At 42.4% G+C, this 25031-nt stretch overlaps 1 protein-coding gene across 6 annotated transcripts in view; it reads left to right on the top strand.

Moving 5' to 3' along the window:
- RALYL (RALY RNA binding protein like) overlaps nucleotides 1-16675 on the top strand; it is a 271064-nt gene extending 254389 nt beyond the window's left edge. For 4 of the 6 annotated variants that reach the window (XM_079983191.1, XM_079983189.1, XM_079983190.1 and 1 more), the window contains 3 exons: nucleotides 991-1104; nucleotides 5212-5390; nucleotides 5762-6248. In XM_079983191.1, coding sequence (XP_079839317.1) covers nucleotides 991-1104; nucleotides 5212-5390; nucleotides 5762-5797 — 329 coding nt within the window. In that variant the 3' untranslated portion in view covers nucleotides 5798-6248. Of the gene's footprint in view, nucleotides 1-990; nucleotides 1105-5211; nucleotides 5391-5761; nucleotides 6249-15974 lie in introns of those variants that run through there. The other 2 variants (XM_079983188.1, XM_079983193.1) reach the window with 2 other exon arrangements.
- The last annotated feature ends 8356 nt before the right edge of the window (nucleotides 16676-25031 follow it).

The raw sequence follows: 25031 nt of genomic DNA on the forward strand, positions 1-25031 counted from the left end.
ACATACGCTTCAGGTTACAGACTCCACTAACCCAGAAATAGTACCTTGGGTTAAGAACTTTGCTTCAGGATGAGAACAGACATCGCACGGCGGCAGCGGGAGGTCCCATTAGCTAAAGTGGCACTTCAGGTTAAGAACAGTTCCAGGTTAAGAACAGACCTCCAGAATGTATTAAATTCTTAACCCGAGGTACCACTGTACTTTGCATGGAAAATCCCAAACACTTTGCAAAGGACATATGAGTCCTAAATGTGTCTTTTACATACATGGATGAACATAGAAATAGTGTCATTTGGGGGGAAGGGCTGAGAGGGAATATACCGTATTTTTCGCCCTATAGGACGCACTTTTTCCCCTCCAAAAATGAAGGGGAAATGTGTGTGCGTCCTATGGGGCGAATGCAGGCTTTCGCTGAAGCCTGGAGAGCAAGAGGCGTCGGTGTGCACCGACGCCTCTCGCTCTCCAGGCTCCAGGAAGCTATCCGCAAGCCTTGCGTGCCCGGGGGAACTCCCCCCGGGCGCGCAAGGTTTGCGGGCGGCAGCCTGCAGCGCGGAGCACGGGGCGCCCTTTGGAGGACGCCCCGTGCATTGCGCAGGTGTCCGCAAGCCTTGCGCGCCCGGGGGAACTCCCCCCGGGCGCGCCCGGCTTGCCGGCAGCAGCCGGCAGCGCGGAGCACGGGGCGCCCTCCAGAGGACGCCCCGTGCTTCACGCAGGTGTCTGCAAGCCTTGCGCGCCTTTTTTCCTTTATTCCCCCCCCCCAAAAAAAGTAGGTGCGTCCTATGGGACGGAGCGTCCTATGGGACGAAAAATACGGTACTAACATTCTAACTTACCCTTCGCTGAAGAGATATGAAAACATAGAAATAAAAATCTATAAGGCTATACCTTGAACTTCGGTTTTCGCCTTTATGAATAGATTGTACTGAGATACCTTTCTGTTGAAATATTATTTGTGTCATAGTTGGTACCTTTTGTTCTTTTTCTCTTCAGTGAAATCAGATGAGTTACAAACAATCAAGAAGGAATTAACTCAGATCAAAACAAAAATCGACTCTTTGCTAGGGAGGCTGGAGAAGATTGAGAAGCAGCAGAAGGCTGAAGCTGGTACGTGGAAATAATCTGTAGCTCTTGGCAGCTCATTAAAGGGTGAATTAATTCTGTGCAAAGCTGTGAATCATACCATCAATTTTATGGGAGAGGCAATTTTGGAAATACTGATGTGCTCACATTCAGGACCAGAAAGAGGCTTTTTGAGTACAACCTTATAAGCCACTGAGCAACTAACAACTGTTGAAAGACTAGGTTTAGCTATTCTCTTGGCTGCATTCTGAATTCAGTGACACTTATTTCAGAGTAGATAGGCCAATCTTACAGGTCAATCATATGCATATGAGTGCACAGTCATTTCTTCATCTCCCCTCGGTCTGCATTCAGAAGGTTTTAGGTTCAATCCCAGGTATTTCCAATTAAGAGGATAAATAATAATAATAATAATAATAATAATAATAATAATAATAATAAAATTAAAAAAAACGTTATTTATACCCCACCCTCCCCAGCCAAGGCCGGGCTCAGGGCTGCTAACAACCAATAATAAAAACAAGTTGATTGAAATACAACTTATAAAACAAGGTTAAATACAACATTAAAACATTAAAATGCAGCCTCATCACAGGAGGAGAAAGGAAAAAAGAAAAAAGGGGGAGGGAATCAAATTGACTCCAAGCCAAAGGCCAGGTGGAACAACTCTGTCTTACAGGCCCTGCAGAAAGAAATCAGATCCTGCAGGACCCTGGTCTCATGAGACAGCCTTCCACCAGGCTGGAACCGGTGTTGAAAAGGCCCTGGCTCTGGTTGAGGCTAATCTAACTTCCTTAAGGTCCAGGACCTCTAGGGTGTTGCTATTTATGGACCTTAAGGTCCTCCGTGGGATATACCAAGAGAGGCGGTCCCATAGGTACAAGGGTCTTAGCTGGCATTGGGAAAGATCACTGCAGAGGACTTGGGAGAGCCACAAGCAGGTAGAGTAGACAAGAATGAATTAAATATTCCAATAATTGACAAATATTCCACCCTATGAAAAAAAGAGGCTGCAAACTGTTTTCTCCTTGACAGGGTGCAATTCTGCTAATATTTACAAGAGTATAGCGGTTTGTTTTTAAATTTTCTTAACCCCTCTTCATGCAAAAATAGATTTCAGTTTGGTATATAAAGAAATGAAAATTTACATAAACCTTGATCTCTCCACTACTTAGTGCCGCTAAAGAAGGCCTCCATTGGCCCTCTGGTCAGGCCATGGCCACTACTAGAAAGGATGAGCACTTAAGCTATGCTGCCAAACACCTTAGGAAGAGCTTCTTCCCTGCTTCATGTCAGTGATGATCCAGTTCCAATGATCTCATTACCACTGTGAGCAGAAAGGGGAAAGAGGGAGAAGGGAAGGGCAGTAGAGCTTAAGAGCATTGATGCAGCCTCACCCCATCATTCTGCATGCCAGGTGCCTTGGCATCACATACCATGCTGCTGCCTCTTCTGATGCCTGGGTCACAAAAGCATCTTGCACTCAGAATATGCCATCTGGAGGGCCACAGGTTCCCCGTCTCTGGTCTTGCTCCGCATAATTGTTGTAGATTAAAATAAAAACCTAGAACGTTCATTGCAAGGGACTCTGATTAGTGGTGAATTCGGAAATGTATGTGTCCTTTCACAGTGCAATGGAAAAACTATTAATTGCATACCCTCTGACATGTCGCAGGCATCTTCTGTGCCATGTTCCCACATGAGTCACATGACCCACACAAGAGCACGGCACCCGAAAACAGGATGTCCCAATTTAATTGGGACAGTAGAGGGGCATGTTATTACACAAAAACATTAACACAAATTATGCACAAGTTCGTATGTTAAACATCGTTAACATCAAAACATTGCAAAACAAAGCACTTTCCTTCTGGGATGGCAAATCCCATGAAGGAGGAGTCAGTATAAAAGCTATTAATATGCAAAGAGCCTCCATGGGAGCAGAAAAAAATTACGGGTTTTTTTGTGTGAAAAAGGCTTGTGAATTCATTTAAATACAAATCAGATCTTAGACTGTCATTCTGCACTGACTCATAGACAGCAGAATATAAAAAGATAGCTCAGAGCATGTTAATCATGACTGAACTGACAGATGAGCATACTTATTATTATTATTATTACTATTACTATCAACAACATTAATTTATTAATCGCCTTCTACATAGTCGCCTCAAGGCAATGTACAAAAAAAAGCAAAAAACAACAACCTAGATCCTTTTCAATACTGGTTATGCTACATGACTGGATGGGGATTTGAACCCTGACCAGAGTGGCTTTTTTGTGGATTCTGGGTACCAGAGAGGGAGAGAGAGAGAGAGAATCTATATATTCTGTATCATTACATTTAAATTCATAGATGGTATAATGCAACCATAGTACTTTTGGGGTACCAGTGATTTAAATCATGTGCTGACTTTGTCTTCAAAATCAGTGGGACTTAATCCTGTTTAAATGGCTTGATTGTGAACCGTTATGTTTGATATGTTTCTGCGAGTTGCAACTGATAAAATATAAGAATACCAAATCCTCTTTATCTGCTAAAGGCTTACTTCTGGTCCTCCCTGAACAAAAACAATCAGCTGCATTGCAAAGGAGAACGACTTGAAAAGTGGCAGATTTTTAAGTGGCAGATATTTCAAACAATCTATTATAATAGGCAGAATATACAGCATGAGCTGCTTACATCCAACAGTGGGAAGCTTAAAAAAACATAGAAATGAAAAACAGGGGAAGTTTATTGATTTTTTTATACGCTATACTTAAGGTCTGTCTCGCTTATCTTTATGGAAGTTATAAAGGGACAGAAAAGTAATGTGTTTATACTCAGATGTCTTATTTTGCTAATTAATTCTGTGTTTTAAAGCTGGCAAGCTTAACATAAGTCAACAGTGTGATGCAACAGCAAAAAAGCTAATGCTATTTTAGTCTGCATCAACAGAAGAGTAGTATCCAGATCAAGGGAAGAAATAGTACTGCTCTATTCTGCTTTGGTCAGACCGCACCTGGACTACAGTGTCCAGTTCTGGGCACCACAAATTAAGGATATTGACAAGCTGGACCGTGTTTAGAGGATGACCAAGATGATCAAGGGTCTGGAAACCAAACCTTAGGAGGAGCAGTTGAAGGATCTAGATATGTTTAGCCTACAAAAGAGGAAATTGAAAAGAGATACGATAGCCATCTTCAGATATCTCAAGGATTATCACATGGGTGATGGAGCAAGGTTGTTTTCTCCTGCTCTGGAGGCTAGGACCCAAACCAATAGCTTCAATTTACAAGAAAGGAGATTCTGACTAACCATCAGGAAGAGCTTTCTGACAGTATGAGCTGTTTGAGAGCAGAGCAGACTCCCACGAGAGGTGGTAGACTCTCCTTGCTTGGAGGTTTTTAAGCAGAGGTTGGAAGGCCAGCTGTCATGGATGCTTTAGTTGAGATACCCACATCGCAGGAAGTTGGACTAGATGACCCTCGGGATCCCTGTCAAGTCTACAATTCTATGATTCTATGTGGCAATGACTGAGGAAAAATATCAGAAGCAGTATGCATGTGAATACCAGTTTCTGGGGATCCCAACCAATTGGGTATTACTGCATTTGTGCCATGCTTATGAGCTTCCCAATGACATATGAGAATATTGTGAGAATAAAGGATTGGACTAGCTAGGCCTTTGGTCTGGTCCAGCAGGCTTCTCTTCTATGGTCCCTCGTTACATTTTCACATGCATCACTGCAACCATGACAGTATGAAATTTACTTTTAGAAAGATAGCTCAAATGCTCAGGAGACCAGTATCACTTTCATAAGCGTGTAATCTTGGTCATAAATCTGAGTCTGAAACTAACCCTCCAACTTGCTCTCCTCTTCCAACTTCATCATTCGAAAAGCATCGTTTTAAACTCGGGGGAATTTCAGAAATAGTTTGTGATGGTGCACAGGGAACTTGTGTTCAAAGGCAAATATCCCGCTGGGCATGTATCAGCCTCTTAGCAAGCCAAAAGAAGATCTCTGAACCTGGGTAATATATCTGGTATCATTTGGGGATTCAGAGAATGTATTCTGCTGTCTATAACACAGTTCCATTTCTGGAAAAGGGGATCTTACTTAAGCTACATTTTTCGCCTTTTTCTTATAGAAACCCAAAAGAAACAAATAGAAGACTGTGCAGACTTGATCCAAGAGGAATGTATATCAGAGAACGCTGACAATTCCACAGAGGATCCTATAGAAGGAGGTTTAGATGCAGATGGAGATGGCGAAGATATGACTGATGGGATAGAGGAGGATTTTGACGAGGATGGAAGTAACGAGCTGGTAAGAAATTTTAAATAGTTGTATATGTAAGCTGAAAATTTCAAGAATGAATGTAGAAGAACAGCAAAACAAATGCTATTAAAAGCTGAGATGCTGTTTAGAGGTCCTTTGAAAAACTCTTAAAATGGTTATAATGGCAGGCAATGTTAGTTCTTTACATGAATTCCCATCTGTGATGTGGTGAGATACTTTTGGGTGGAGCAGTTTAAAGGGCACACAGTTCTTGAAGGCTATCAACCGAAAAACATAAAACATACCCTCTGCCAGTTTCATAATCACATTTACCAGTAGTAAACAGTTCTGGAGGGTCTCTGTAGAACTCACCTTTGACTAATATGCTTAGGATAACAGCATTTCTCTTTGATTCACAGCCCAGCTGGAATGTGGACCAATTTAGTTTTCGCTGAAAAGAATGGGATGAAATAAATTTATGGAGCTTGATCTTAACGTACGTTTACTCTTAAGTCTCCCTGCATTCCTTGAGGCTAACTCTCAAGGAAGCACGCGGCCTCTCAAGCTGGGAGGATGCAACCTAATTCTCATTTGCTTTGTGGCGAGATCATTCTGCATGATAAAATACAGCACACTTCTCTCTCAGAGCTGTAATTGCACTAGCACTAGTCCAGCTTCAATGGCATGAAGTCCCATCTCCATGTAACGGAAAGGGATAGAAATAATCTTTCTGTGAGGATGACAGCCTCTTCTTTTAAAAAGCAGCAGCAACAGTAGTAGATCTACTCTGCTCTATTAGAGCGAGGAAAGCTTAGCCTGGAAAGAACTCTCTTTTTTTAATATTTAATTTGAAGGACAAGCCTTGATTGTTCTTTCCTGTTTAGGATGGAAAACACAAGCAAGGCTATGTATTTTTTCATCATTGTTTCATGGATGCTGTCAGAGCTGCCTCTAGGTCCCAGCTCACAGAGGACCAACGCTAGGCTGTAGTTATGTACAAAAGTCTTTATTGAGGTTCAGTTTCCATTTCAAAGCCGTAGCGCGCAGCTCTACGTCTTAAAGCCTAGACCGGCGAAGTACCGTCTGAGTCTCCTCCCCTATGACACCAGTTTAAGATCCTAGCCCGGCTCCACCTTTTACGCTGCTCTCTCCTCCTCTGGGTCCTCCTGCCCGCTGGGGCATTGCCCTTTCTGGACTCTTCCGACGCTGAGTCGCTTAGCTCCTCCCCCTCCCTCCGGCGGGCTTTAGGACCCGGTTCCCAATCCTCATTCTCTGCTGTCCCGCGCTCCTGTACATTTGAACTTGCCTCTCGCGCCAACCCAGTGACCTTCCTCCTGACCGTTACACTACTTCTGTCACTGCTTCCCTCTTCCGGGATAGTGGCCGGATCTGACCTCCCCTCCGTTGTCTGACTCTCCGATGGAGGCGTGGTCAGCCCTGCCTTATCTTCTCTCCCTGGTGGGGAATCCACTGGCCCCGATACCTGGGACTCTTCCCCCCCACTGTGCTCTGGTGGGGAAGTTGGTCCTGATTTCCAACTGCTGCTCTGGGAGTCCCTGCTGCCCCCTTGCTCCTGGGGCGTTCCCCTTGGGAACCCCCTACTCCTGGCCACTGGCGCCCCCTTCTGTGAATCTTCCGATTCGCTGGAGAGGCTCATGGAATCCCTCGGTTCACTGTCCTCTTCTCCTATGCTCCCCTCGGATTCCTCCCCCTCGCTGTCCATCTCCTCTCCTCCCTGTGCCTCTGCTCCTGAACCCCTGACATCCGCCTTTAATTTTTTAACCCAAAAGGAAGTTATTTTGGGGATGTGCACCTTGCCTCTCCAGCACAGCCTCACGGAAGCAATTTTCAGCAGCAAGCCTGTCCTCCCTGCAGCAAGGTTACTTCCATCCCTTTTTATAATGTGTGGACAAAATCCTGCTCTTGACATTTCAATGGGTTTTTTTGGAGAAGCTTTAGGTCTGTACCAGGAAGAGACCTATTTCTGACCTGAGGCAAAGCTATATTCCCACCAGGTAGGAGTGGGAGGCACCCTCAGTTTTTATTTTCTCAGTTTCTCCTTTTTACAATCTTTAATTGCATTCTTCACATTTCTGTAGCAATTTGCAATTTTAGAGTTAATTTCTCCTAATAAACATATTTTTAATGCAGTTTTGATTAATGTACACATATTTTGCAAGCAATTTTCCCTAATATGTTTCGTGTTTTTATCTTGTATTTTTATGCTGTGAACCGCCCTGTGATCTTCGGATGAAGGGCAGTATACATATTTAATTAATATAATAAATACGATACAGTGCATTACTGTATGCTATTTTCATAAATATATGTCTATATGCATTTCCCTGTATATATTCATTTTTGTAAACATTGGTTTACAAAAGTTTGGATAAGTGTGAATTTTGTAGGGTGCCTGTGTTTTCTTTTTCATATTGTTTCAGAAAGTATGGATTTGATAGATTTGGCTTTAAATGCAAAGTGAATTGAATTCCTTTCCCTGGCACCCCATCCCTACCTCTAGGGTATATTCAATCCTTGAAGCACCTATAGGGTGGTGATGGAAAATAGACCCACTCAGGACCATAGTTCAGTAGTTCAGGATCTGCTTTGCTGATCAAAGTGGCTGGGGCTATCCAGTCAGATGGATGGGGTACAAATAATATGATTATGATGATGCAGAAAGCCCTAAGATCAGTCCCTGGCAGCTTGGACTGGGAAATAATTCTGTTGGAAAACAAATGGCTGGACTTTTCCTGTACTTCCATCAATGCAGTGGAATCTTTTAAAAGACATTTAGTTTAACGGACATTCTTTGAATGTTCCATGAATGCACACAATGTTTGTGAGCAACTCCTAGCTTGCTAGTAGCTTACTCCACACAGATTGCACCATATTGTAGGCACAAGCTCTGAAACTTGTTGGAAGACATAGTGTGTCTCATGTGGTGGCTTCAGAGCCAGCTTTTAGCACCCAGTACCCATGTGTCCTGGGGATGCAGGTTGCGCTTTGGGTTAAACCACAGAGCTTAGGACTTGCCGATCAGAAGGTCGGTAGTTCAAATCCCCGTGATGGGGTGAGCTCCCGTTGCTCGATCCCTGCTCCTGCCAACCTAGTAGTTTGAAAGCATGTCAAAGTGCAAGTAGATAAATAGGTACCGCTCCGGCGGGAAGGTAAACGGCATTTCCGTGTGCTGCTCTGGTTCGCCAGAAGCGGCTTAGTCATGCTGGCCACATGACCCGGAAGCTATACACCGGCTCCCTTGGCCAATAAAGCGAGATGAGCACCGCAACCCCAGAGTCGGCCACGACTGGACCTAATGGTCAGGAGTCCCTTTACCTTTTACCCATGTGTCCTAGCAGGACCCACCACTGATGCCTGGCCTTGGCCCTGCTTTGAAAAATGCTTCCAGCCTGGCACTCTGAGCAGCACCAGGTGGCTGGATCTTGTTGCCATTTTCATTTCCACTGTATGTCTAACATAGCATTTATCAGGGCTGTGTGAGAAATTAATTTGATTGCTAAAACCTGACACCCGGTATGGCTTGGAGTGCTGCTGCCTACCACTGCTAGAGAAGCCCACCAGGGTCCCAGTGACTGAGGCAGACCACCAAAGAGAACTTCCCCCCATGCCCTTCAGTGCCAAAGCTGTCAAACTCTGGTAAATAAATTCAGAGCACAGTTTGCCAACCAAGTGCACTCAACAATATGAAGGATATCAATAGAATTCGCCTCAGAAATTCACAATGCAGAAGATGGGGAGCCATGCCTGCACTATTTTGTATTTCTGTCCCCTTTTCTCCTGTTTCAGATTGGTAGCCATTTTGTGTTGTGCCACACACCCCATGGCAGCCATTTTGTGACTGCTACCCATATAACTGTCTCAGTCCTGTCCTACAATGAAATGAACCAAAAATAGCTGGAATTTGAGGGCTTGTCTCCTTTTGTGAGAAAGTGAAGTCTGAATAGTATATATGCTGTGTGAACAAAGCTTAGAAGTCAATGCCATATAAATTTAGGATGGTAGTAGTTCCTAAATTACAGGTGTTTTAGCCCTGCTGTTCAGACGGTCCCTGAATACTCTAGGAAAACTTTCCAGTAGACACAATAGCTGAAAATTGTTGCTTGCAGTGAGATCTCTTCAAGTTGTAACAAAGGCAGCACTCCTAACAGTTTATTGATTTAGAAACTGATTTCAATCCCATTCATCATTCTTTCCCGTTATTTCTGCGAAATAGATAGTGCCTTTCAGTAGTCAGTGTGTGTCATCTTGAATCATAGCAAATAATTATTGTCCTCTATTAAAAACAAAATGACATCTGATAAATTACTCGGCAGCATCGGGGTACTTTCGATCCCAGAAAAGAAAAGATATTTCTAATGAAGAGGAAAGTGAAATAGATAACATACACAATGACATTACACTTGACAGTTACAAGATATCACTATATGAGCAAAATAAAAGAAATAAGATGTTCTCTGCAGAATGTATTATGAATCAGGATCTTCCTAACAGAAAGCATGGTACTTTGGATAAGATGTGAGTTTATCCAGATGTTTCAGGTGTAATACTTTTATATTTCTTTGGGTATTATATGTTGTATATTCTAGTCACCCATGCCACATTACCAACCCCTGTAGATAATGCCTACTGAAATGGAGTGAAAGCACAAAAACATTCAAGAGCCAATCTGTGCAGACTGGACGAGCTATGTTTTAAGAAGAAAAAACCTGATACTTGGAAAAACTATCACATCAGGGGGAAAGTTTTTAACTAGAAGTTCTTTTAAAAAAAGTTTGGGCTGTTTTTTTAATTGGGAAAATATTGTAACATGTAATCCTCCCTGCCAGGACACTCTGAAGTGATACAATCCCAGTGGAGCTCCATTGCATAATTATTCTAAATTTGTAGGCTGGCTCTGGCTCAAGTTTCTCACCTGTATTTCGAGATTTACTGTTGCGACCAATTAATTTTTTGCTGAGGGTTTGCAATATCTCCTTGCAGCGCTAAGGGAAGATACGCTGGGCTTATGTTTTATGTGCACCAATTACTTTGGGTCCAACATACTTATATATTTTAACTTTTTGAGAGATTCTTTTTTTATATAAAAAAATTGCACTCATTGAAAGAAGTCACCATTCAATTGTGGCCTGAATTTGTCTTCACTTCCAAGATGTTTTCCTTAGACAAAACTGACTCTGAATAACCAATACTAAAGGAAAAAGTGTTGCAAAAGTTGGAACACGATTCAATGGCATATGGTTCAAATAAATGGTTCGCCAATGCTGTGCCTTTTCCTCCTTTGCTTTTATCTTTTAAATTTAAACCGAGTCTTCTTGACATCATCCTCATTCAGGGACTTTACTACCTCAGTTTACTTCCAAATGCACGCAGAAGACCCCAAGTTTATTCTCCAACATCTTCAGAGAAGGCTAGAAATTTCTCCTGCCCAAAACTTTGGGGAGCCCCTGCCAGTTGTGTAGACAGTACTGAGCCAGATGAACCAATGGTCTGACTTGGTACAAGGCAGCGTCCTATATTCCTAACTGTTTCGACATTAGCTTAAGCTAATACCAAGACTTTGTCAAAAATGTACAATCTGCTGTTAAAATGGAATACTGAGGATGAGATGGTTAAATCTGCAATGATCAAGTGGGCACAAGATGTGGGTCATAACATTATGAGTGTTGACTGGGACCAGTTATGGACCACCGGAATGAAATTTACAGCATGTAATGCTTTAAGAGAAAATATTGTGAAAATGGTATATAGGTGGTACATGACACCAGTCAAACTTGCAAAAATTTACCACTTGCCTGACAATAAATGTTGGAAATGTAAAGAGATTGAAGGTACATTCTTTCACCTCTGGTGGACGTGCCCAAAGATTAAGGCTTTCTGGGAAATGATATATAATGAACTGAAAAAGGTATTAAGTATACCTTTCTGAAGAAACCAGAGGCCTTTCTCCTGGGCATGGTCGGCCAATTGGTGTTAAAGAAGGATAGAACTTTTTTTTTGTATGCAACAACAGCAGCAAGAATACTATCGCAAAGTATTGGAAGACTCAAGATCTACCCACTCTGGAAGAATGGCAGATGAAGGTAATAGACTACATGGGGCTGGCAGAAATGACTGACAGAATCTGAGACCAGGGAAGAGAGACGGCAAAAGAAGATTGGAAGAAATTTAAGGACTATCTTAAAAAATACTGTAAAATTTATGAATGCTGAAACGATGTCGGTTTAGAAAATATGTGGTTACTAGCTGTAATGGGTATGAAAAGAAAAGAAAAGATCTAAACAGGATTAATGGAAAGGATTTGCTGAACTTTGTTTAGAAATTAGAATACAGAAAGGGAAGGTGTGAGGAAGTCGGGGAAGTAAGGTCTTTGAAAATAAGGGAATGAAATTATACTTGTTTTTGTCTGATTTATGTTTGTTTGTACTATTGCTCTGTTTTGTCTTTAATTTGTGAAAACTTAATAAATATTTAATTTTAAAAAAAAGACATTAGCTTAAGCTGAAGGTTATTTGGTAAAGCACACTGAGTCACTTAAGTCTATAGCTCAGCTTCCCATCCCTGCAGATACTATTCCCACCACTGGCTTTCCTCTTTCTCCACTTGCGCAGCAAAGATTCTTCATCCTTCATAGCAGATCAGCTATTTGCTGCAAAACTAGGTAAAAACCCAGGGACCTTTGAACATTGTTGCATCTCTTTGCCAACAGTATCATAGGCATCCATTTTTCCATTCTTCAAATAGCAGCGTAGGCCAGTGTTTCTCAGTTTTTTTGAACTTGGACCTCCTCTTTTCAACTTCCCAATCCAACAATGATTTGTCCAAAATATAAATGAATAGAGGTTCTTGTGCATATTTGTATATGCTCTGCTGCATGCAAAGGTTTGCCACTAGCATTAGGTGCAGAAGAGAACCAGACATCTTCAAACCGTTTGCTAAACTAGATTCAGGCTGCAATCCTATACACACTTACCTGGGGTGAAGTCCCATTGAACTTAGGGGAACTTACTTCTGAGTATTGCATGCAGAAGTTCCCAGAATTCAATATCTGGCAGCTCTGATATTTCAGACAGGTGGCTTTCCAAGCTCTACCTGAAGATGCTAGATGTTGAATTCTGCAATACATGGGCTCTACCACTAATCTACAGCCCTTGCAGTAAGCTCACTTTGTCCTTCCACTTGGAGCTCTCCAAGGTCCTGCAACTCCAGCATTACCTAGACTCAATCACCTTCATGCAACTTGGTATCCGCCAAATCTAGTTAGCTTTGGCAATTGAACTATGTGATAGGCCCTCAGAGTATTCTTTGAGGCACAGATGAACTGAGTCCTGATTATTGGTTGCTAGCTCCTTCTCTACAATCTTCTATGAATTCTTATTCCTTATGGCTTCCAGAAAGCAGGCAAGTGACTGGCATATCTTCTTAACTTAAACATCCCACTTCAGAAAGTCCTGAACCAGAATCTAGGACAACCTATCCCTGTCAGATCCCTTGAGATTCAGTAATCTCTGAAACAACCTCCAGTTCTTTCTACATTTTTAATATTTGGTTAAGGGACATAATATATTTTCAGGATACAGTAACTGTTGGCTTGCTACGGTTGGCTTCTTTCATTTTCAGTAATGAACATCTGATCATCATTTTCTGACACCTCTCCATTATGGAAATATTGCATGTTTCATCAGTGTCCAGATGAATGGAATTCTGCTACAATTTATAACCTCAAAGTAAAAAGGTGAGCTGAGGCAAAAAAGAGGAAAAAATGAGACTGATGTAGAAGCGTTTTTTAAATGAAGCAGACAGTAAGAGAATAATAGGGAACTGAGTGGATATATCCAAGTATCACCTGATTCTGATAGTTTAAGCATTAAATAAGCTTAAGCTATCATTTCAATTTGCACTTCATTTTTCTGAAAAAAAGCATCACTAAGAGCAAAATTGAAGATGTACAGGCAAATCATTATTGATGGGAAGAAATCGTAAAAATTAAAATATGCAGTTGAGAACAGGTCCAGCTTTTCTATTGCTCTTTTCCAAATGTGTTAGTAATCCTTCCTTGACCTTTCACACCAGTGACTTTCAAGACCATCTTCTTGTCACTTCCCTTATGCAAACTTAAAGCAGAAAACCTGTTCCTTCTCCTCTGTACACATGTGACCTACTTAAAAACAGCTTTGAGTCTCCAGTTTCAGTATTTTTTCCCTCGTGGCTCTCACAGATTTCCCCCTCTATTCCTTTCCACCAACAACATGCACACTACCTACCTACTTCTGCTGCCTTATCAACCTTGAGCTGCCAAACGTGATACCTCTCAAACACAAAGGGGTTGTATTCACCTAAATCCTACTCAGAGTAGACCTGTTAAAAGTCAGCCATATCAGTTAATGTCAATGGGTCACTCTCAATAGAATTAGCATTGAATCCCCCCCCCTCCCCGGGCTTCACTAGTTTTCACCAAGTTTGCCTGTTAAACACAACTCAACACAACTGACTTAAAGGGATCCATTTTACAGTGCCGTCAATAGAGTATGCAATGCAGACTTTCAGTATTAACTGGTGGTAGCTCACAGAGGAAATAAGACAACTCTTGGCACCATATGGTATTATTGTTTGGGTGTTTATGGGCTTAAGGGTAAAGGACAGACATTTGCAGCTGAAGTTCTCTCTTTCTCGTGTGTGTGTGTGTGTGTGTGTGTGTGTTTTGGGGGGGTGAACATAACACTTCTCCAAAAAATCTGCTTAATTGATGAAATGTTGGGCATTAGGTGTGTTGAGAGTGTGCATTTCATGGCTTTAAGTGGCAAGGACAAATTATTGGCAGAGTTGTTAAATTACAATATTTTATAGATTCCAGGTCTATGGTTCTATATTTTGTTTGTTGAGGTTCACAGATATGCTATTCGGGGGTGTTGTTGTTTGTGTGTACATGTGCAAATCTGTATTTTCAGTCATAATCCAAAGCAAAGTGGATCTTTTTTTTCTTTCAGGTGATATTTTTCTTTACAAGAACACCAAATGAAAGCCATATGGTTTGCTAGAATTTAATTTGATTCCATCTTTGTTGTGCGAGGGTGTAATTTATATAATTCCTTAAAATAAACGATTTCCCCCATAAATTAGTCATCTTGTGGTTTTCAAAAAATGTCACAGCTGCCACACAGCCAAAGATAAATTATATAGAATTTAGCTGAATAGTACGAAGCAAAATTAGTTTTCTATTGCCTCAGGTTAATCAGACCCCTGGGGGAAGTGGGAGGGAGACTATCACTCTGGAAGTAATAAAAACGTCTTTTGATGTTAAAGTTGCTCAAGACTCTGTCACATTTTGGCTGGTCCTAATAAAAGTATTGCCATACTATGGTTTTGGGGTTTTTTAGGTGATGACTTTCCATCCCACCCTACTGAAACATGCCAGATGTGCCCTGACAGAAAATTCTGTAGTCATTTTGCTTGTGATACAGGCTTAGTGAATGTTCAACACAGCTTCTTGATAATGCCAAAAGTGTGTTCACCCCTTGGATCCAGACAGTTCGCGATGCTCTTTCCTCATTATAACCTGCAGAGCCTTTCTGGCGCGTACAGCGGGCTTGTGAAAAGATCTCCAATAAATAAGCCGAAAATCTGTTGCTCTTTGTCTTCTATATAATATGAGAGCGCAATTAAGGAAAGGGAAAGAAAAGACTAAAAAGAGCAGGATTCTTTGGAGCTGAAAGGTGTGGAGCAGCACAGGTTGAATTCTTACAAGCTCTATAGAGCTACTTCACCACAATCAGGGCTATCTCTGACGCAAGAGGAAGGTTGGAGGAAGAAAATACATTTCTTCTCTATAGAGATAATTCAGCCTGTGAACCTGCTGCTAAAAATAGTTAGAAGGCATTTATGGTTTAAACGTGAGCTGGACCCAGCATGTTCTCGAGCATGTTTTCAAGAGTGGGTGATGTGGCAACAACCCCACATTTTTGTCAACCTCTGCACAATATGCAGGAAATATTAATGGTTTTGACTCTGTGGTTCCACCACTTCAGAAACAACTGCTTGGCCAGCCTAGCGTGTGATTAAACTAGAGCACCTTTATTCATTTTCTGTAACAGGAATCTAATTTCTGTGGCCTTTTAAATGTGTTTGGGGGGTTATTGGTTCTTTTCTCTCTCTTTTTGTTACGTATTTTGTGTTCTCATTTTGTGTTTTTATGTTGTGAACCACCCTGTAATCTTCAGCTGCTGGTGGTATACTAAATGAATAAATGAAATGAAATGAAATTTGCATTGGGTAATTGTTAAGAAGGGAGGAAGGGGTGAGACATTATGGCAGAGCTTTCCAAAGTTTTCATGTTCATTACACACTTTTTGCACGTGCATCGTTTCACGATACAGTAATTCAATTTTACTAGCAAACCGGAGGTTAAACTAGCCCCTTTCCAACCGTGGGAACGCTCTGCACTATGGTGCTGATCCAGATTAGATCCCCAACTCCAGCTATTTTTTTTACAAAGGAAAAAGACAATGGTCATCTAGTCACAGATTCCCTGCATCACATTTACTTTTGCCCACAGTCTCCTGTCACTCTCTCTTATTCAAAATGTTTTCAAATTAAAATTTGCATTTTATCTTACAGTTTCTACAGATCAAATGAATTCGGAATGACATCCAGTCCCTTTCGAAACCAAGAACATAATAATTCACAGACTTCCCCATGTGGAAATGTGAGCTGCTGTTTCTTGCTGGCTAGCAACATCTTTGACTCAATTTTTATGGGGCGGGAAAATGAATTAACTTCTTGAAATGGACATTACCATTCAAAACTTAGAAATTCCATTTCTTATATGTTCTAAAGCTGTACAATTGTCAGATTTATATGGTTTAGATTGTAAATGTGTTTTTTCCTGGCTAATTATTGGTATTATTTTTTTAATTTTGATGTCAGAAGGCCAATGAATTGTATGATAATATGAAGGACATATTTAAAATGAAGGAGACACTGTATACAAATGTATATTTGTAAAAGCTATTTTTATGATTAGCATGTTTTATGGTTCATCATATTAAAAGTCAGGTGATATTGCACTTAAATGTTTACAGCATAACGAAATGAGATCATGAAAGATTTATGATCTAATATGTTAAATAGTATTTTAATTATTTGTATTTATTTATATTCCTGTTTTAGAGCCAGTGCATTTATTAAGAAGTAGGGTCATAATGGAGGTCAAAGTAATATCCATGCCCAGATTTATTTATTTTTTACAACACATCATAATGCCAAAACAAATATAATTTGGATATAGTAGTTTTGTGCACAATATATATCCCATTGAAATCAATACTCTGAACAGTGCCCTCAGATCTTAGGATGTTGTAAACCTACACAGATACATTTGCTGCTCTCTGACATATCCATATGTCAGACAACATGGATTGAAACATGATTTTATTTCTTTTAAAAAGAACATTAATACTAAAACTTCCAATAGTGTTTGTTGCCAAATCGAAAGTTGGCATGTTGTTCGATTTCATAATTACTCTATAACCCACATTTTCCAAATTGCCAGTATTGAAGTTGCATTATCATGGTGGTATGTCTGGGTTTGGCAACCAAGCTTTGTAGCCCATAAGGTTGGTCCAATGACCTGGACTTATTTCAAAACAAACATCTATAATACTACCACAGTTTGCCTGGTGTTAAAATTGCCCTGAGCGATTTGGATGCTCCTTCAGTCAAGCACCTAACTGAACAGAGAGGCCGTTCAGATTTCTTCGTGGCATCCCTGCCAATAAAATATGAATGAGGCCCTGGATTGTGCAATATATTTCTCTGCCTTTGTTTCTCATTCCTAAGTGTTTCTTGTGCTCTCAAAATAAGGCTGCCCAACTGTATGTTAAGTTACTCTGTGGTATCTGTATAAACTCTTCCCCACACCCCTCACCAAATCTGCCGAATTTTTCCCCACATGCTAATTGGAAAATATTTATAGATACACTTAATGTTGTACAGCTGTGACTGCTTCTGCTCCAGGGAAAGAGCTGGTGATTTGACAATGCTGAAAATAAAACTGCATGGATCAGAAAAGTCTTTCCACCACCTCAGTTTCTCCCCTCTGCTGGGAGTACTGTACCATATACCTCTGCACACGGGGAAAATGGGTCAAGAGTTTTGGGTTGTTGTTGTTTTCTTCCTTTCCAGAATTCCTTCATTGTCTTTTGACATAGTTCAGTTTTATGATTCCTAAATAAAGCTAAAAATAAATTTTAGCTTCTACTAAAATTAATATATAATTTCCCTTAAGTTTTTATGAGTTTCCTTATGCCAGGGTGTTCTTGTGTAATTAAATTATTTGGCCATTCTTAACAATATTCAAGCCCCTTTCAGATGGGTGGGGGGGTCACACGGTCACTGAACATGTGGGGAGGGGGTTATCACCATTCTGTCACACACACAGGTTTGCTACAAACAGGCCGCTGCCCCCACCCACACAAACTATCTGAAAGGTGCCTTAAAGACTTGACAATGATACTTTTTCAGAGTACTTTCTCTAGTGCATAGAGAACTCCCCCCCCCCCCCCCGGTTTTGAGAGGCAGAATATTTATTTCCCATGATTTCGTGTCATCTTACATACACCTTTCCTACAAATTATTGACAGCGGCAGACCTTTAAACCACAGCGCAGAATACTTCTGCCACATGCTAGTTTGTTAGCACAAATCATTCGTACGATATGCATTAAGGTAGGGACACGGACCAAAGAATAACTTGTCGTTCTGATAACCTGGCGAGCAAATCTGAATAACCCCAATTTAGAAAACCAGCCCAGTCAGCTGGGAATATGAACTTGCCAGATACAAAGTCAGGCTTATCAGTCCATCTAGTCCAGTATTGGCTGCCCTAACTGGCAGCTGTCTGAGGCACAGGTCTCCCCTAGCCCTGACACCTATTTGTTTGTGAAAAGAAGCTGCTCTACCTACATGTGCCCCAGTATATTGCTTTATTACAGCATTTGCACTTGAGCATGCTGGTTTCCATGTATGCACTTTCTTCTTGTATTGCTCATGCAATAGTTACAAAAAGGAAAGGTTCCCCCCCCCCATCCCAAATTTAGCATGTGGAGCATGATCCAGCCTCTCCTTTACTGTGAGTGCATCAGCCACATACCTCTGTGACACAGGGGACCCAAATTGTCTCCATTTGCAATCTAATGAAGGAAACCAGATTCTTCCCCCCCCCTTCTTTTCACTTTTCTGTATCCTTACATTTAGTCTTGTTATATCTTTTTGTCTACAACAATTATTTCCAAGCGGGGAAAGCGGTTTTTAAAACGTCGAAAAACGTCGTTACCTGTACACACTTTCTGCAGCCCTTTTCAAAGCCATGGTAGTTTTTAAACAACTATGATAGGAAGTTTATTTGCACTGAATATATTGCCCATGTGTTCTCGTGGAATCATTTCATGACGGTTCTGTTCCAAATGTTGTAACATAATTTTTACATTCCTGTAAATAAATATTTTCTCTGACTAATGCACTAACTCTCTTTAGTAGTTCCTGCTGCCAAATGCTGGTTATAGATACGGAGCAATACCCCAAATATATTCAGTCTGCCGTGCCGTACACATTTACCTGAGAATATACTACACTGAACACAAAGGGTGGGATTCAATGGTGCGTTAAGGCAATTGTTTGGTCAGCAGGACCATTTCTGCTCAACAGATGGAACTATCTCCCCTCTCCTCTCCCAGCACACTGTTCTGGGGGTCCTCCCAAGCAGGTTTGGGGATAATGGAGGAGCAGAGTCCTGTTGTGCTAATGGGGGTCCACTAGTGCAACAACTTAGTTGAATCCAGCCCAATGGAACCTCCTTTTGAGTCAGCATGCCTAGGATTCAACTGCACTTCACTTAAACTACTGGTCCATCAGAGCAATCGCCATGAGGATAAAGCTGTCAGTGGCTACTAGCTGTGATGGGAATGGTCTACCTCCACTGTTGGAGATAGTCTGCCATAGAATACCAGTTGCTATGAATCACAGCAGGTGAGGAGAGTGCTGTCGCATACAGGCTCCCCACTGGCACCTCATTGACCATTGGGAGAACACAGTGCAGGTGGACCTTTGGCCTGACCCAGCAGGTGCTGCTTATGTTCTTACTGGGTTGTGGGTTAGAGGATAAAGACAGATGAACCACCAAACCCCAAGCACTACTGGGCTCACGCCAGTCAGCTGGAAGGTGAAGGATGAGTGTCATTCCTTCTTTCTTCTCTCAGAGGACTTAATCCCCTCCCTTGAAAAAAGGATTTCCTTCCAACGGAGATCAACAAGAAGGAAATTAACTACATCAGCTCCGGGGCTGTAATTTCCCCCTCCACTCCATGTGAGAGAAATGGGAAAGCTTGGGATCCTGTGGGTATCTCCTAGGACATCCTATGGATATCTCCTAGGACATCCCTGGAATCCTTTTTCATTTACCCATGTCCCACCTGACATCTAATTGAGGGGCATGTGGCTGCTAAAACAGTGCAATGTGCCTTAGCTGAATGTTCCAGTGACTGCTTCTGATGCAGCTCAGATGTACAGTCAAATAGTTCGCATGGCAAAATAAATAAGGAAATCAGAGTTCCGGGTCCTAGTGCCCTATCTTATGAGATGGAGTACCTGTAAAGCTGTTGATACCAGGCCAAACCATATAGTTGCTTTTCAGGATGCAAAATAGTCTATATCTCTACAGCCAGAAAGGCAAGTCTGTGGATGAGGTTGTAAGGAGGAAGTATGCAAAAATAAGGCTGAACTCAGGAAGGCCAAAGAAGTACAGAAGGCAGACTCAATCAATATGCATGTGCAGCTCTTTCTCATGCACATCCAGCACAGAGACATCAGCTTATGTGGCTGCTGGTGGGTACAGAGGAGAGGCAGGACAAGTCTCTACTGTGGCCCTGGAATCCCACCCCAGCCCATGCAATCTTTGACACAGAAGTAGGGGGCGGGGTCACAGACCTGAACCCTCCCTGTTGCAACAGATCTAGTGGGAACAGAAGGAAGGGCACCAAAATGGTAAAAACAGGGGAAAGGTGCAAATGCTCAAATTGGTGCTAATCTGCCCTCATATGTAGAGGTTTCCATATTCTTGTGCATCCTTTATTGTATATGCTCACGATCATATGCAAAACTCCATGCGTAAGCCCATGTGCTGTGTGTTCCGTACAGATAAAAATGTTCAGCCTCCACCCTAACTGTTGCAGCCACATTTGCTCTATATACAGTGGTACCTCGTGTTACCTACTTAATCTGTTCTGGAGGTCCGTTTGTAACTGGAAACCGCTCGTAACATGAGGCGCGCTTTCACTAATGGCACCTTCCACTGCTGCCATGTCGCCAGAGCGCAACTTCCACTCGCATCCCGGGGCAAAGTTTGCAGCAAGGGGCATCTACTTCCAGGTTAGCAGAGTGTGTAACCCGAAGCATTCGTAAGGGTGACGGTACGTAACATGAGGTACCACTGTATGGCAAAAAAAAATTCTGGGGAGAAAAGAAGCAGGAAAGATAATAATCTCTGCTGAGTTGTATTTAGTTTTACTTCAATCCAATATTATGTCGCTTGCAATCAATATGTCACTCCTATCAAGAAGCACGTTGGCTCCATCCAACATGGTTATTTAAGGAAACAAGTTTCGGAGACTAACTGCAAAGGCTCATGTCTTGGAAACCCAAAGTAGTTTTTGACAGCAAACTAGATAAAATCAATTGCAGTGATTTCAAGGATGACTTGCCTTTTAGAACTAGTTATCTCTCTCAGCTTACTTGAGCATTGCTTCTAAGCGAATGTTGAACTTTTGCTTGCTTGCTTGCTTGCTGCCCCCCCCTCCCAGTTTGGACAGAATCAACAGAGCATAAAAGCATCACCCTCCTGTCACTACCAGCTTAATGCTGGCCATTTGGACCAATTTATTGGAAGCTTTGCTTTGGACGATCCAGGATCCATAACAAGGCAAACTGAGAGCAGCGAATCAATAGGAGCAATAGAAGAAATGGGATGGAGAAACGCATCCATGTAATTGCACATGGGTGGTTTGGAAGGCAAAATGCGACGTTGATTGCTCTATCCGATGCAGAGTTCACCAAGGGCAGGAGAGTAACGTAGGAAGCACAGCCTGCCAAGTCCAAAGTACGATAAAGCTTTTGAAACAATATCTAATGGCCAGCTCGTAGTTTGGAAAAAGTTCTCTTTGCAACTTGCCTCATTCAAAAGAAAATGGGGAAGCATGGTTGTGTGTTATCTTCTTTTTTGGTGTTTTGCTTCATCTAGTAACCCTAGAAGTCAAAGATGCCCTGATCTCTGGTTTTCTTGAACCTTCACTAAAGCAGCTGGGGGCTGCAATAGCTCAGCACTGCTAACCCTGGTTGAAAACTACTTGGGTTCCTCCAAACTGGTGGGGTTTTTGTGGGTGTGTGCAACATGTCCTCATCAGGATATTTGCAGATTTACACTGGACCATCCACACATCATGCTACTTGATTAGTTGTTCTGTGAGCCTTCCCCAATGCTACATTATTGTTGGCAATACGAGCTAAAGCGCAACTGAAGCAGGACAAAAAGACCTCAACACAGAATATTTGTGGTATGAAAACCTATGGGATTTCAGCAGAAAGTTGCAGGATATGCCCTGATGGGAAATGAAGCAGTGAGACAGTCCCAAACCCTTTGCAGGCACAAACAGCATTGAAAGTGAGATCATGTGTGGCCATCCCAATCACATACTGAGCACAAATCATCCCGAATGCACAATTAAAAGGATGTTAGTACATTATATCCAGACTTCCATCAGAATGCAGAAGCAGTGCACTAAGAAAATAGGCTTATTGGATATGCATTGGAAGCAACCAACATGTAGATCAGAATCTACTGGCAGGCCTCTGACATAATACAATCCTAGGCATATTTATTCAGCTGAGTTCTTGTAATTGTGTGTGTGTGTGTGTGTGTGTGTGTGTGTGTGTGTGTGTTCAGATTGCAGTGACTTGCAGGAGATCAGCTGTTGTGCTACAGGGGGACACTGAGGTCCTCCTTCGAGGGTCTTCTGATGGTTCTTTGACTGCAAGAAACAAAGTTAGAGGGAACCAGGCAGAAGGTCTTCTTGGTAGTGGTGCCCGAATATATATATATTCAACTGCATCAGACCTACACAGCTACCTACCTGAATCTAGGACTTCGTCCTGATGCAGTTAAGCCCTTTTTGTGTTATTATGGGAAGATTTTCTGACTTCTCATAGCTGAGACTCCAAACAACTTGGAGGGGGTAAATTCTGCCACGAATGTTCCTTCTCTATAAAATATGAGTATCGATCACTGCGCCCAGGGAAATGAATGTGGCCCAGCGGCGGAGGAACCCGCTCAGGCGCCTGGGGCGGTGCACCCAGGGGGCAGGGCAAGCCACCCATAGGGGCCTCCACAGTCTGCCTGCCTCCTCCCACTCAGCCGCCCTACAGCTGGGGGGGAGGCAGTGGGCGGACTGTTTGGGCAGCGCGGAGCATGCATGCACCCATGCTACTGCGTCTCTCCCAGGCATAGCTTGGGCGTGCTGCAGGCCCAGTGGTGAGTGCCGCCCAGCATTTGTCACCCCCTTCAGTGGTGATACCTGGGACAGACCACACCCACCGCACCCCCTTCCTTCGCCCCTGATCTGGCCTTCTTAGAAAACGGGCAGGGCTTTTGCACCTTGCAAAGTTGTGCAGAATTGTGCTTGTCTGAAATCCCCTTTCCCTCACAACTATTAAAGGGTCCAAGTGCCTTGTCCTTTTTTCCACCTGACCCCCCTAGTCCCTGTCATTTGGCTAGCTGGCTCAAACGAGTTTTCCTTCGATGACTGGCAAATAACTTTTTGCTGCTGTGGTTATATTGATGTTAGTGCTGCTGCTGTTTCCTCACTGAATTGTTCTCCCCACCCCTATTATTTACACTTAGGGCTTCATGAACTGAAAGAAAGAGCACAGGTGCAACTCCGTATTTTCCGCAGTTGCTCGAGCCCATCCTAATATGAAGTCAGGAGCATACTCTGTGGAGCTGTTCCCTATATCTGAAGTTTTCAAAGTGGGATGTAGCTTTGGGATTCCTGCAGTGATGTGATGGCTCTTTTCATCTGCTTTGGCATCGGAGGTCATACCAGAAGGCAGCCGACGAAAAAGGGCGTATGAGGAGCTTCGACTGACAGTGGCAGGGCTCCTATCTATTACTGTCCTCAAACAGGCTGAGAAAATGAAATGTCACTAATGGAACATTTGACGCTCTGATCAAAAGTGTTAAATTAGAGCCGACGTGCATTAAATTATCTCCTCTTTTCATCTGCGTTAAGATCTCAGGCTTTGGTGATTATTATCTCCTCCTGATTGTCTGTAGCCCCAACTGAAATAAATTAACTGCAGCTCTCCTTGCTATATAGCAAGCTATTTCAAAACACAGTCCTAAGAAGCACCTTCCTGCCCAGCAGGAATTTCAATTAAAAAGAAATTACTTTAGACCCATTTTCTAAGTCTATTAGTTTGAAGCCTTGAAAGCGGGGTAGCATCATTGCTAGTGAGAAGCTGTGAAATTGTCAGGGAACCAAGAGAATTGCAGAGAGAGAGAAAATCTAAGCTCACACTTTCTATTGTGTAGGAGCTACTTTTGTGTGTTGTCATGACTTGCCTGTGCATGGGGACAGGCTGTCGTTCTTTGCTGCTTTGCTTGAAGACGGTCCTGGGCTCAGTCCCCAATGGCATCTCCAGATAGGAGTGGAAGAGACCCTGCCTGAAACCCTAAAAAGCTGCTGCCAGTCTGACTTAGTAGAAGGCCATGAAGGAGCATCTCCACCCTCATTTTTTAGCCTGGACACTGTCCACCTCTGAGGGCCTTACTGTAAGAAGTGAAGCTACAGGGAACCAGGCAGAGGGCCTTCTTGGTAGTGGCACCTGCCCTGTGGAACACCATTAGATGTCAAGGGGATAGATAACTATATAACTTTTAGATGACATCTGAAGGCAGCCCTGCATAGGGACGTTTTTAATGACTGATGTGTTCTTATACTTCTTGGAAGCCGCCCAGAGTGTCTGGAGTAACCCAGTCAGATGAGCAGGGTAGAAATAACGAAGTAATTATTATTATTATTATTATTATTATTATTATTATTATTATTACAAGGCAAATCTCACACTCTGTGATATGAGCCAAGACACTGTCATCACATTTCTTCTCAGTGATTGCACTTTGAAGGCTGCCACAGACATTTCCCTTATGTTTTTTCATAAGCTTTTATTAAGGCTTTTTCATGATACAACAAGATAAAAGAAACTAATCTAGATAAAAACAAAAACAGAGAAGGAAAGAGAAAACAAAACAGAGTTCTCTCTCAAAGCTAATCCTTTCCTCACACAGAAAGTGGTGGACCATCCCAGCTCTCACCTGGGAGCCTTCCCTTCTTCTCCCTGTCTCTCACACTGAGAGGGCTTCCCTTCCCTGCCTCTCACTTAGGGTCCTCCTATCCATCAGCCCAGGGCTTTTCTCAGCTGGGCACCCTTCCCATTCTAAGAGAATGAGGGAGGCGTTCCTGGTGAGTTTCAGCACCTCTTTTTCTAGAAAGAGAGAGGGGGTGGGATGTTGTGAGCCTTCAGATATGGAGACAGTGATACGCCTAAGTCTGGATCTCAGGGGTGAAGC

Source organism: Podarcis cretensis (genome assembly GCF_951804945.1).
Source record: "Podarcis cretensis genome assembly, chromosome: 7".
NCBI classification, from domain to species: Eukaryota; Metazoa; Chordata; class Lepidosauria; order Squamata; family Lacertidae; genus Podarcis; species Podarcis cretensis.